General features: G+C 38.7%; 1 protein-coding gene across 1 annotated transcript; it reads right to left on the bottom strand.

The window, feature by feature from the left end:
• Positions 1–2,248: 2,248 nt before the first annotated feature.
• On the bottom strand, positions 2,249–13,677 carry si:ch211-79k12.1 (uncharacterized protein LOC568891 homolog). Its single transcript, XM_033981604.2, has 8 exons — positions 13,555–13,677; positions 12,867–12,982; positions 12,526–12,730; positions 11,228–11,367; positions 9,236–9,380; positions 6,770–6,829; positions 6,140–6,323; positions 2,249–2,974 (listed from the first exon to the last, which is right to left on the bottom strand). The coding sequence occupies exons 1-8, from the start codon at positions 13,604–13,606 to the stop codon at positions 2,887–2,889; spliced, it is 990 nt and encodes a 329-aa protein (XP_033837495.1). The 5' UTR covers positions 13,607–13,677; the 3' UTR covers positions 2,249–2,886.
• Positions 13,678–14,048: the final 371 nt, after the last annotated feature.

Here is a 14,048-nt window from a genome sequence, read left to right as displayed (position 1 = left end):
TTCAAGTACAAATTCTCCATCCTCTTTCCACCACTGTCTTTGCCGCAGCAGAAGAAAGCCTCTTGTACATGGGTGCCTTGAATAATCAGTTGAATATCTCCCTGGCTGTGTTCTGTGGTGCATGCATTCGTTAATAGAGTGTCATTGTTAAACTGCAGCTTCGCCCATTATTAACAGCAGCCTACGGTCAACCACGCAACGGTAATAAAAGCCACATAAAGCCCTACATATAACTTCTCCAGACAAGCGTAATGAAATCCTCGCCATTATGAACACAGTTATGGTAATAAGTAGCGTCGGGCCTGGTGTTAGGGGTTACAAGGCAGCAGAGGAGAAAATTAAAAAGATGAAGTTGTAGACTGTGATGGTTGTTTTAGAGAGATCTCGTCTAGCTGCAGGCTAACGGGAGCTAAATCTGCTTAGTTGCGTTGAAGTGGGTGAAGTTTCAAGGTCAAATGTGCAGGGTCTGTTCTTTTAACTAGGGATTTGTAATGAAGTAGTGTTGTTAAGAGGATTTGGGAATATTAAGACCTGAAGACAGCCTGACAATAATATGAAAGCTGGAATGATATGTGTTGTTTTATTCAATGTTTTGGAGGATTGTACTTTTTTAATACAAAGAGATCAAACATATGTATGAATTGTATGTAGATGGACTCAATAGCTGATTTGGTTTCATGAAGAATTGGCATCACGTGAACCCATTTAAAAACTTAAAATCCTGTGTAAAGTTCTAGTAAGCGGTTTACAAAGTTTCAGAAACAGGTATTCAATAAAGTGACGTGATGTGGTTACTAGTTACCACATCGCTCATTAGTCCTTGCCTGTCAAATCCAGAATGATGTATTTTTTAGTACACATAAATATCAGTCTGGTCCCCATGCCCTCGAGCCAGACCATTTTTTTTTCAGTGACGCATGTGAAATGAAACCGCTAAATAGTACCCCTCTAACCTCAGATTAACAGTTTAGTTCTGCAGAATCCGCAATGTTGTTTTCTTTTTTTCTTTCCCTCATCAGCAGCCATATTTGTTTTGAAACGCTGTACCATGCTTGTTGCTAATCTACCTAATCACACCCATCTGAAAACAGGGAGATTCACTGGTGATCAGACTCATATTGCTCATCTTCTGAAGTGAAGGTTGGCGGTTCAAATCCTGCTGTCATCATAAAATATTGTTGGTAGAGCAGTCAGATCCACAGCCTGGAATAAATGGATGAATACTGTCATTATGTCCTTGGGCAAGACACTTAACCCTGCTCGCCCCAGTGTCTGTGTACACTGTATGAATATGTGTATGAATGGGTAAGTGGTTCTTTTATGTAAAGTGCTTTGAGTTCCTTGAAGGTCGAAAAGCGCTTTATAAATGTAACCATTTACCATTTACATCTTCGTAAAGTATTGAAGAAGTGTGTATTCTGATCCCGGACAAGATAAGCAAACTTCAAGCTTTACATTTTATTTCTAATAATTAAAATAATAAATAAGAATTAATTAAAATCTGATTGCAATAACCTCTTCCAGAACTTATTCCAGAAATTGCCGTGCGTCACCATTGTTGTGGTTGTATTATTTTGCATGAGGCTGCTGGTCTGGACAGCAAATAAGTTCTATATGGACGACTGAGCTGTTTTAAATCCTTCCAGAGAATAAGTGCAGCATTGACATTCTACATGAACATAGAATGTTTTACACAAATCAACCTACTTTATATCATATTTTAGCGGCAAAACTTTTCACAAATTGTCCATTGATTGATAGATTGATGATGGATTCGCACTTACCTGAAAGTGCCACCACAAAGAAAGTGCAGTTTAGTAGCATTTAAAGGCAAAAGTGGGTGGAATAAGGTCAGTACATATCCATGTCATATTGTGGCTGGATTATTGCAATCCTCTTTGGGGATAATACCCATATAGCAGATTTCTTTCCTGTTTGTAGCACAAAAAAAATGTGTGAAAGTCTTGTCTGTCTGTGACGGTACTTCCATCACACGTTGAAGCCGCAGTGAACTCTGAGGGGCTTTTGTGCTTACCAGTGGGCAAGCAGTTCACTTTGAGAAAAGGTCAAAGCTGTGGACCACAGCCTGGAGACACAGGTTGGTAAACAATCTACTGTGGACCTAAGATGACACCGAAATGAGAAAATACACGCCTGTTTTTGACTTTCCACATGTTGTCAATACTCCCCCTAGTCTTTTGTATCTGTGAAATAAAGCAAAATCAATGACACGCGGGAGGACAGCAAATGGTTTTCAAATCCATTTAATATGTGCAAAAAGCGAATATAAAAAGTGCAATATGCCATTAAAACAAAATGCTTCAAACAAAACAACCTCGCAGATGTTTCAAAGCAGGTTGCGCTTGGGAAAAAATAAAGGGGGTAGTTTGAGAGGGAACAAAATCAGCTAAACAACCCCAGTCCTATTACGTAAATGGCTCATTCATAATCACAGTGGAGCAATTATGTGTGCCGAGAATTGCTAGGAGTCTTTACCTCGTACACTCCGCAAGACGCTTCGCCATTTTCCGAAGCCGACGAATAAATGAAAAGAAAATTGCCCCTCCTTTTGTCCGCCAATGCGTAGCTACTGCAACCCACACCCATAAGCGAAAAAAAGGGCTTCTAAAGCAATCATTTGCCCTTCAGCTTTTTTTTCTACACCCGAATTGTGACTGATTTCGATTTTGTTCTCTTTCTTTTGGCACTCTGCATCTCATCCGTCCTTCCCCTCAGAGCGCCAACCATTCATACCAGCCCTATCTCACCTTTTTAAGTACCATTCTAACCCCATTCCTCATTCACAGACCACCCACTCCATCTCGCTCCTATCTTCCTCCATCTTCCCCCGCGCCCGTCATCCTCCTCCTAGCTGCCCACGTGCCGTCACACAAGAGGCTGTTGGTCCCCGCAGGTGCTAGGGACAGACTCCACGCTGGATTTGTAGATGGGCTTCTTCGCCGAGTGGTCATCGCTGAGGAGGAGAAAGAGGAGAAGACAGAAGAGCGTGATTATCTGTATATCGACCTCCCAGTAGGCGCCAGAAAAGGTATAAGTGAGGAAATTATGGACTCCACAAAGAAATGGAACTGCACTTGGCCTTGGATATTAAAAAGGCCATTTTCTTTGAGCTTCACCGGCGCATACACAGTGTCTAGCTTGCACACATGGGTAGATATAGTGGAAATTTGGAAAATAAAGCATTTTTCAGCAGGTACAGAGAGGCAGCTAATGACTAGAGCCATGTGGGGTTACACTGTGCATTAGGGGACTGTTACATCCTGCATTAAGGTGTGCTTTTTAAAGAAGCTGATAATAAATGGCTTACTTTAGCCAGTGTGCTCCTAACTAGCTTTAGAAATTATTGCCCTATTTTCTCACAACAGTATTTGTTCTTTAATTCTGGGGCCATTTGGAAATCTTTTTTTATGAAAAGCTAAATATGTTTCTGTCCATTTTGTGCCATATTCTGAATGAAAATTATTGTAGCACTATGTAATGGAGGCTTGGCGCCTGCTTGTCTCCATGGCAATGTTATAGAATTGCCTGGAATGTTACAAAGTATGGCATTTAAGGTGCAGTATGTACAACTTTTATGGAGGTTGCACATCTCCTGCAGGATTCCATGGAAATATAAAATAAAAACCATACTTTGGAACATTCTCCATGGACATTTTATGCCTTACTGTGGAATATTATAGCCAAAGGGACACCATTTCCATAGAAACAAGCAGGAGGAGGCCCTCCTCCATGCCAAATAAGGTCAGGTTTGTGGAGATACAAGCCCACTCACAGTTAAGGAAGTAAATAAATATGGCTTTTACTTGTATACTTCGGGATCATTGTGATAAAAGGACAGATAGATTTTGCATTTTTGTAGAGAGGTCACTGAAATTCCTCATTAGCAATAGTCAGTGACAATCTGGTTTATATGTCATTGTTCATGTAACATCAGCTCTCATTAGGGCCTGGGACTAGAGACATTCCTCTAAAGTAGGGCTGAACGATTTGGGAAAAAAATACCTAATTGCAATTCAACAGCCAAGCAGTGTGATTGTGATTAGATTTGTGATTTCTGTTTTAATCATAGGATTCTGTTCAAAGTTCAGATTTTAAACATGACTGAAATATAAACTGACAAACCAATACAAGAATCACATTTCCAAATTTGTCTAAATCTAAACTACAGGGTTAGCAGTTTTTAAGCAGAAAAAGGCTGGATATGTTGTTGTTTGTGGAGGAAATTAGGGCAGGAAATTGCAGCTTTTGTAATTTGTTAATTCCGTCCATTGAAATTGCAATTTTGATTTGATTATTATTAATCTTGCGGCCCTACTCTAAAGTAGGGTTGTCAAAAGTATCAAAAATCAGATACTAATTGATAAATTGATACTAAAACTAGTATTGAAACACAATACTCATTTGAGTATCAATAAAACGTCACAATCATAGGGCAGAAATGAACCTGTCTCAGAACAAGTATAAGATCACATCTAGTATAAACCCATGGATCAGTATGGAACCTACCTGGACGACTGAAGGATAACACAGATATAAGACAACATGGTAATATAGAAACAGAATTGGTATTGAGTATTGAGTCTATTCCTTAGTGCCAAAATCGAGTGCTGTAGTTATCTTACGCAAGTATATCTGCACAGAGCAAGTTTTTAGCAAGGCAAAAGAAGATCAAAGATAAGGTCAAGAAGGTGAAACCTCTCCCACTTTGAAATTTAAAACATAGTCTATTTAAAATGCACACAGTCGGATGTCTACAGCTCAGTATGGCGTGGCGAAAGCTGTTCGAGAGTATGAGCTTGGCATCATAACAAAACCACAGCGAAAACTACGCCAAGGTGTACGCTGGCACGCACACACTCCAATGGCCTCGCAACGATCGCATGAGACAGAATGAAATATTGCAGCTATAGCCATATTTGTAATAGAAAGTCAAACTGCAGGAGGCGGAATGTGGCTGAGTTAGGGAAAATAGTAGCGAGAGCGTGTATACCTCAGCAAAACACCATCAGGACATATAATCCATTTGAACAGGATTTAGGGTGACAGTAAGAAGTACAGAGGGAAGTTATGTGGGGTCAAGGCCGGATATATTTTGTTTTTGAGGGAAACTGTTTAACGGGCCCATATTATGTTATTTTCTGATCTTTTATAATGTTGTTATCTCATAAAAAAAATACTTGGAGTTTTATTTCATTCATAAACCAGGATTACTCAAACATGTGTGAATGAAACAAAACAACTCACAAGAAGAAAAAAAACAACAATATTTTTGAGGAGGTAACAGCATTATAACATCCAACCATTTTGTGTAATATAGACCTTTAATCATGTATTTTTACAAAATTCTTAGAAATGATTCTTCTGAACACCTCATGTAGACTCATTACTTAAAGAAATGATTATGGATGAAAGTGATGAGAACTTTGCTGATTGTTACAAGCTACTTTCAAGTTACTGTATATAGTAACACAGCATTTCTCAAATTGTGGTACATGGGTTGCCTCGTGGGTTAAGCATTATGATTTTATCTTTTTAATCAAGAGGTCCACAGACTTTGGACTTTGGAAGGATAAATTGATCTTTTTGTGTTAAATGACAATGATTTACAGTCTGCATTGTCTGTGTCCATAAAATTACTACTTAGACATTTTTATTATTTTATTAGTCAAAAGAAAAAAAAATCTAATTGACAATCAACATGAGGAAATAATTGTGATTATTTTTTGGTCACATTGTAAGCATCAGCAAAGTACAGGTGCCTCCTACAGTATAAGTTAAAGATGTACTATGTAACTTTTCTGGTAGAGTCCCTCACCTGCTCTTGTCCATGGACATTTTCTAGAAGGTGCCTCACTATGGCATTAAACGTATCAATTTCCATGGAGGCAAAAAGATGACGCTACCAAATGATATTACAGGTCAACTCTGCGGAGAGGAGAGCCCACCCACAGAGAGAATGCAAGAATGCAGATCTTTAAGGTATTTAAACACCCATAATAAAATGAATGCTCGATGGACACATTTAAATTCATACTGTGAGAATTTTCAGGTGAAGTAATAACATCTCCAAAAGTTGCATTGTGCATCTTTAATGTAAAAAAAAGGAAACACATCTTACATGGGCCCTTTGCTGGTCTTGATCTTCTTGCCACAGAAGCAGAAGAAGGCGGTCATAGAGAGGATGATCGCAAGGCAGGCCACCGAGGCCCCTGCCGTTATCAGGATGGTCTCTGTGTTCCCGTCCAGATCCCACTTCCTCTCCTCTCCCTTCTCCTGTCTGACGCTGTCGTTAATCCGTCTGCCTGCAGGTCAGGACACCAGGCTGTTAGAGTAGCTTTGAACAATAGGTTTTATTTTACAGTTTTAACATTTGTGCGATGATAGTGATCTTTTACTCTATAGTAGTAGAAGTAACAATGGTAGTGGTAACCAAATGAGTTCCATAGACACAGCACAAACAGGGACTTTGGGTGAAACTTTTTTTTTTCTTGTAAATTGTCTATTTTAGCATTTTTAGCCCTGATTATATTGTGACAAATAATACAATAATTATTTTCCAAAGGAATAACACACTTTAATTATTTTTTGTAGCTTTTTTAAAACAGCTTTGTTCAAAACAGAATGTTAAATAGTGAATGAGACTGGAATTCCATGGGACTCAGAAGCAGCCATAGTAAGAGCGAGGACATCATCACATCCCAGTTCCACACAGTACACACTTGTATTATAGTTTCATCAATAAATTTACCTTCATGACGAGGGAACAAGCAGGCAATTCTTTTAATCTTCCACATGGCCCACTGTAGCCCTGAAAGACAGTAGTGGTATGTCAGAGGTAGGAATGCACCGATCCAGTTTTTTCAGTTTTGACACCGATATCATGTGTCTGCTGATATCAACCGGTGGTATTGGATGGAAAATTGAACTTATTTCTTTAAAACACATTTAACTTATTACATAAACCATGTTACGAAACTGTTATTTATCCTTCAAATGACTACAGAACAGATTCATATGAATAGAAGTTCAAACATTATAAGACATTCTAGGCCAAAATCAGCCTGTAAATAGACTTATTACATCCAATTCAAGGCCCAAGCAGGGTATCATCTTAACAGATATCATGAAACTGAACCCAATCCAACTAATTTGTCAGTTTCTGCATGAGTATTTGATCCAATATTGGTATCGGCACATCCCTAGTCATGAGTAATAAAAGAAACATTGAAGGCAAAGCATTTAACCATGTTATAGTTGTTTCCTCTCACCATTTACTCATTTGAAGTTGTATTTGGAGTGATTTGTGCATGTTTGAGCAATATTTAATCACTTATTTTCAAGACACCATTTTAGCGATTATCTCCTTTTCACCGCAGCTGCTCCACTGCTCTCTATTTACTTTGTTCTCAAATTTTATTTTCTTAATCTCTGATACATGTAGGATTTGGCAGTGCCACCTTGTCCTTTGGTGCAAAGGAAAAAAAATCCACTGCTTGCTCGTGTAATGTGCAGCTATCCATCAGAGGTGCCGACAGCTACACGGCTCTTTATTGTGATGTTTACGGCAACGTCTGCTCTTATTGAGCACTGCAGTTTTTCCACAGGTGTCATAGATTATAACTATATTGCAGACACAAGCACAATAGGTCTTCTTTAACATTCCTCTTACAGCCCTAAAAAGTAGATAACATTTTTGCTGAGGTGGGAGTTTGATTGCACTATTTAGTAGCAGGATTTCAATACAACATAGCTCCAGTGACATGTTACATTTGCTCAAAGGGGCGTTAAGAATGAGCCAACACTACCCCTTTGTTTCACAATTACTACCTTTTTAATTAGTACATGCTCCTCTGATATTATACCCAGCACTGTGACCAATGAGTCAATTGCAGCAGTAATAAGATAACTCAACCATAATAAATAACATGCAGTTGCGTAATTGCATTTTTAAAAGTTGCATAATTTAAACCAAAGAAACAGAAAGAACAGGTGTTTAAAAAATGCAGCGCATTATGGGAGTTTGGTCGTCTCAAAGGTCAGTGGTAAAGAGATTAGCTGTAGATGTGCTAATCGAATTTATTCTTCACTTGAAACAATTGTCAGGTGAGAGTTGGAGAGCTAAAATGCTGTATTGTGGGGAAAATAAAGGGCTTTATTGGTTTCATCCTGGCATGTTTTGATTTAATAAGTCCAGTTTCATACAATATTATTTGTTCCCACTGTTTATTCACACTCGGACATCACATTTGATATTTAGAATTGACAATTAACTGACAATTAGCAATTGATTACTAATGAATTCTGAGTTTAAAACTGAAGACAGAATAAACCTTTTTTAAGAGAGGGTATTTTACTTCTATGGATTATTAACTGCTAACACGTAACATATTTTCATATCACCATGTTACCTTATATTGTTTTGAAAATGCTATATTTGCTGAAAACAACGTGTTAACATGTTTTTTAAGTTTCAAATCCGTTTTTGACTTGAGTCTCCCCTCTCTTTGCTCTCTGCGCCAAGTCACTCCCCCTTCAGAATGCTATCACAGCACAATCATTCTGTTAACGAAACTACTGCACATCGCATCAGGTTTGTAAAGTTGTTGTGTACAATTTTGTATCATGTTTTTGTATATTTATAGAGACTTGTCATGAGGGAGCATGGATGATGTCAGCTGAGCATTGGACTGACTCTCACAGCTAACTGTAAGGAGGGTTCCAGTAGGGCCCGGGAGAGATTGCAAAATTACCGAAACATACATAAAACCTCTTCAGGCATGTTTATGATGAGGAAACATATGTTATGTTATAACATGGTTGAATGCTCAAAAAAAACCCAACATTTTGCATAATAACCTGCCCTTTAAGATTTTGACATTCTAGAAATTTCAAGTCAATGAAACCTTTAATTTTGTCACTATTCATTAGTTTGAATAGTGAATTATGTCTTATTAATGTTTTATTAAACATTTACTTTTGATAAATTGTAATATTTAGAACAATAAACCCTACTATTGTTTAGGTCGCTTAGTTAACTATATAAAACAGAACCTAAGGCTACAGCGTTGTGTTGTATGTTTATTCACAGCTCATAAAATGTGAACACTTTCAGTTTCATTATGACGTTTAGGTGCTTCTGGATTTCCCTAAAAATTTGACAACTGCTTCTCCTATTAGTCATAAAAGAAAGTAGGAGATCCTGTTGTGTGCTTACTTGACAGAACACTGAGGGTGATGGTGCGATTCCTGCTCAGGGAGCTGATGGTGGGGTGGCTGGTGGTGCAGGTGTAGCGGCCCTCATCCAGGGCACTCACATTGTTCAGTGTGAGCACACCGGACGGAAGGATCCAGTCATCGCCCTGAAAGACAGTACATATTCATTATGCATATATAATTTTTTTTTTTTTTTTTTTAATCTGTGTGTTCGGTTCTCTGTTCTGAAAACAATATTAGCAAGAAGGTGACATAATGTACAGTTAATGTAATTGTGGACTATTATCATGTAGAATGTTAAGAATCTAGGCCAAAATGAAAATAAGTTATGACATAACAAACTTGCTATCCATAGACCTGGATAGATTTGTCCCAATTCTTCAAAAGTGTCATATTTACCTGAGCTGTAATGGCAGTAATAGGACACATCAACACAAGTCAATAACCCAGATAGAGCACCACTGAAGAATGATGTGGAACTATACACTGTTAACACACAGCTTAATGAGATGGCAGGGGAGCAGGAATTGTTGACACAAAAATAGCAGCACCATTATGAGACAGAACCTGACATGGAGGAAACAAATAACAGGCCAAACACAAGGATTGGAAAACAAACGAACGGAGAGGAGGGTACAAAAAAAAGACATTACACCATGTAAATGATTTGGCTCCTGGGAGCTGCAGCCCCTGCCAACAAAGTCCATTTCAATTTGAATGGATCTGAATTAAGAGGATTTCCCATAAAGACCAGGTCTGGCCAAAGCAGCATTCTCTATGCAAATCTACTGGCTCCCAGAGCGCGGGCCTGCTCCTGCCCATGTTCTGCTGTCAGTGTGAGGGCCGCATGCCTGCAGCTTCTGTCTGTCAGAGGCCTCACACCAGTACAGTCCACACACACAGCACTAGAATCAGACTAGAAAAAGACTTCAGCCAGTCATCTCATCTACTCCTCTGCAAACATCAGCACACTTTATGCACACTTTAAACTAGTGCCTTGACATGTGCCAACTTCAGCTGTGCTTATTTTTACTCCAACTGTTTTAGAGACTTAAACAAGGGATGTGCATGAATCTATGGTAATTAACTGTATGAACAGTATAATGTGCACTGAATACGATTTGTGGTTGTAAGCCCTTTGAAATACAGATTAGCAATGACCCTTAAATAAGCACATTAACCTAGGGGTACTTATCTTAAGCATAACAAAAGGAGAAAGTCTCCAATTATGTCTGGATATTCCCCAAACGCCCTCCTCTTTCATGGTGTCATCTCACCTGTCGCTCCGAGCGACAATAGTCATTAAGTGACAGCTCAAAGTGTAGTGGCAGCTCGCGTCCACAAGGGCACGCCGTCTCCTCTGACTCATTAGCTTCTTCTTGTCCGACATGTCTGTTGTCACTGTGGCATTTCACTCAGAGACATCTTAATTTCCCAGGGGCGTGGGCTCCTCAGCTTTGAGAAGAGGCCAGTTGAATAATTCAATGGTGGTTAACCAAACACTACAAAAATCATTAGGAATCTATCCACATAATTGTTTTCAGGTTGACTGGCTCTTGTCTAGACCTCATTAAACTATTAATCCTGTGTAAGTGGGCAAGCTGCAATCCCCCGCGACTTGTGGGCTAGAGCCAACCGGTCACTTAAACAGCACAGCACTTGTGTGGAGGAGCAGGACCACACAGGGAACAAGGTCTGTGAGAAGAATATGTATGCTTCACAGCTACAGGACACTTTTAGTATAAATCATCTGATAGAGGTATGAGATGTTGTGAATTCTGCTCTTTTTTTAATCATTTTTGGGACAAAAAAACTCCTGAAAAACCCAAATATTTCCAAACCAAAAATATAACTAAAATCCATGTACTTTCTATTGTTTGTAATTATAAAAAAAAGATTTACTTGGATAAGGAAAATGGACAAACCCAAAATTTATAGGAGAAAAAAAGATCATACAGACAGATAAAGTATCCCCCTTCCTTAACCTCCTCACCTCCTTGTACCAGGAGATTTCAGGGTCTTCGGACGACGCAGCTTTGCAGTTCACCACAATGTTGTCTCCTGCTTTCACAGTGAGTGTGTCACCGAGTAAACTGCTGTCTCCTTCCCGGGATATCCATGGTCCATACAAGTCTGGGACACAGCAGGTGATCAGTTGGAATTCATGAAACAGGAATGACATAGGGTTTATATACAATAAGACTGTAGCTGTGACTGTTATCTATTAAGGATGTCATGGGATCAGTTACAAAGAACAGTGTAAAAATAAAAATGAAATGCTCTAAATGCACTAGCCATACCTGTTACAAATATGCATGCATTTCAATGAATTGTACATTGTGCATATGAAAACAGATGCAACATGGAGTCCTTAACTATTCATCTGTAGAATTCATTTCAAATGTTGCTGCAGCTGGGTTGTATGTGAGAGAATTGTTTAGTACGGCAATTAAACTCTAAATATAAACCTTTCATCAGATTGTAAATGTAGATGTTTTGTACTAATGTCAATATCCTATCACAAAGGAAAGGTAAAACTGACTGGCCACATTTTTCTAGCAATAAACAGATTTTAAAGTACATTTAAAGACTTTAGCGTGAATGCCTCCCAGTGGTAGTGGCTCTACAGAGCAATCAATAAGAATGATAATAGTCTTCATCTTCTGGAGGTCTTTAGAAAAGCAGTGTTGTGAATAATGGCTCATTTTGTCCTCCATAGTGAGTAGATGGTCCATGTCCATCCGAAGTCCGGGTGCCCTCCCCCTGTCTCTGCAGGCCTTTAGTCCAGTCTAATCTTTGCCTAGTATTGATTCCCCCAATGAGTCCGAGAGGCCCATCAAACGGCATTATGCTCCATTTGATGGCCACTGAGAAGATAGAGGACACTGATAATCTAAGCTATGCCAAGGAGAGCATTTAAGGCATCCTTCATTGCATACATAACATAATATCTACAACAGTTTTTAGTACTTAGTAATAAACTATGTCACTATGATAATATGTGCAATATTGATATAAAACGGCTTAGTAATATAAACAGGTCAATTGACTTTCTGTTGAACTGCAGAAACGATAATCCCCGTCTCTTCATTGCCATCATATACTGTGTGTGTTAAAACATTCTTGTAATGTCTTTATTAAGGCCTGGCACAGAAGTCATGATACTCAATAATGGAAGGAGCTCCCTGACTGAAAAAGGTGGCAACCGAAGTTGACAAAAAAATATATAATAATAAAATAAAAAATAGCAGAGCATGTCTCCTTTAATACTTTCCTAAAAGCATAACTTACAGTGGTAGGTAACATTCAGTGGCTCAGTGTACTCTGGAGCAGTCACATTGGGGCCGTCCAACACACAGCGATAAGGTCCCACTTGTCTTGGAGACATAAAGCCAAAACGCAGGATAATTTTGTCCTCTGCCCGTGCCATCGTCACTGGATAAAAGCACCTTGAGCCACTCCTGTCCTTGCTTATGGCCCTCCATTCATTGCCCCACTGAGGAGACAAAGAAATGATCACTTGAATAAACCAGAAGGTCCTGATTATTTCACACATGGTGCCCCTCAACTGACATCTGAAAACATGCACCCATTATTAAGTTTGCAGGCTTAAAATGCATAATCTGCCTTACATAATGCTCCATTCGGACATTGTCTATGGTGTATTCAGAGTCTTCCAGCAGGCATTCCACCCTGTAAGGATTCCCAGCCAGTGCAAGCTCAGGTTGCCCTCTGATGAGCAGAGTAGCTGTTTGTGGACAGAGAACAGGTTGATTAGATCACAACATAAAAACAATGAGGGGAAGTGAAACCAAAACAAAATATGTAGACCTAAAACACAACCTTTCCTTGTTCCTGAGAATAGTGGCTATTGCAGGGGAAATGTCTCAACACTAACCGGTTCTTCAAGTTTGTATAAAAAAAACCAAGATGTTGCAATGTGATATAAAGATTTTCTTTTGTAAAATAAATGATAGTGTATTATCAATGTCTTTATAGCCATACTTTCCACTTCAATTTAGTTGACTAACAGACTACAAAAGAGGAACATGTAGCCCAACTGGCTGCAAAATAAATAAATAGCCTAAATAAATTATACAAACAAAATAATACAATAAAGTCTACTTCTATATCCTGTCTAGCTATAGACCAGCAAAACAGGAATGGACTCAATACAAGTAAATACGCAGTACAAATTCTTTGAGAGCGATTTATAGCCTAAAACCACACGAGAAAATAAATAAACCTACGCATGATGACTAGTAATAGGCCCAAACTATTGTTTCTACAGAAAAAAATACATATATGTATTATATTTACCACAGCTGCCTTGAAACAGGGCGATGACCAAAGCTGGTAGCAGAGTTTTCATGGCTGTAGAGATAAAAACACAAGTTTTGTCTGCGCACAGGTTAAGAGACGAATGTCGTCGTTTCTTATATCTTATACAAGAGGAGGCGTGGCTTTCGTTTTCACCTGTTAAGGAAGTTCAAGTGTTCAAAAAAACAACAGTGTGTGGTAATTAAACATGGATTCAAATGACAATCCTTCTGAAAGAATTCTTGCTTCTAGTAAGATAAAGCGTTAAGGTAAATTAGAAAAAAGGTCCACTAAAATAAAAAAAAGCGCTCCCCGTGACGTCTGTGTGTAAAAAGGAATGACAGTCTCAGCAAATGATCAAATAAAAAGTGATAAACAAAAGGTCTAAGCTTGCATAATGGCATAAATGCGTGTCCATTTTCCTTCAGATCCCACAGATGCCCGCTTCATTTGGCCTCTGATGGATCTGCGGGTAACCTGAACTAGTTTAAAGG

The sequence above is a fragment of the Periophthalmus magnuspinnatus genome, chromosome 16 (assembly GCF_009829125.3).
Source record: "Periophthalmus magnuspinnatus isolate fPerMag1 chromosome 16, fPerMag1.2.pri, whole genome shotgun sequence".
Taxonomy (NCBI): domain Eukaryota; kingdom Metazoa; phylum Chordata; class Actinopteri; order Gobiiformes; family Gobiidae; genus Periophthalmus; species Periophthalmus magnuspinnatus.
This window is presented reverse-complemented; position numbering and strand designations above follow the sequence as displayed.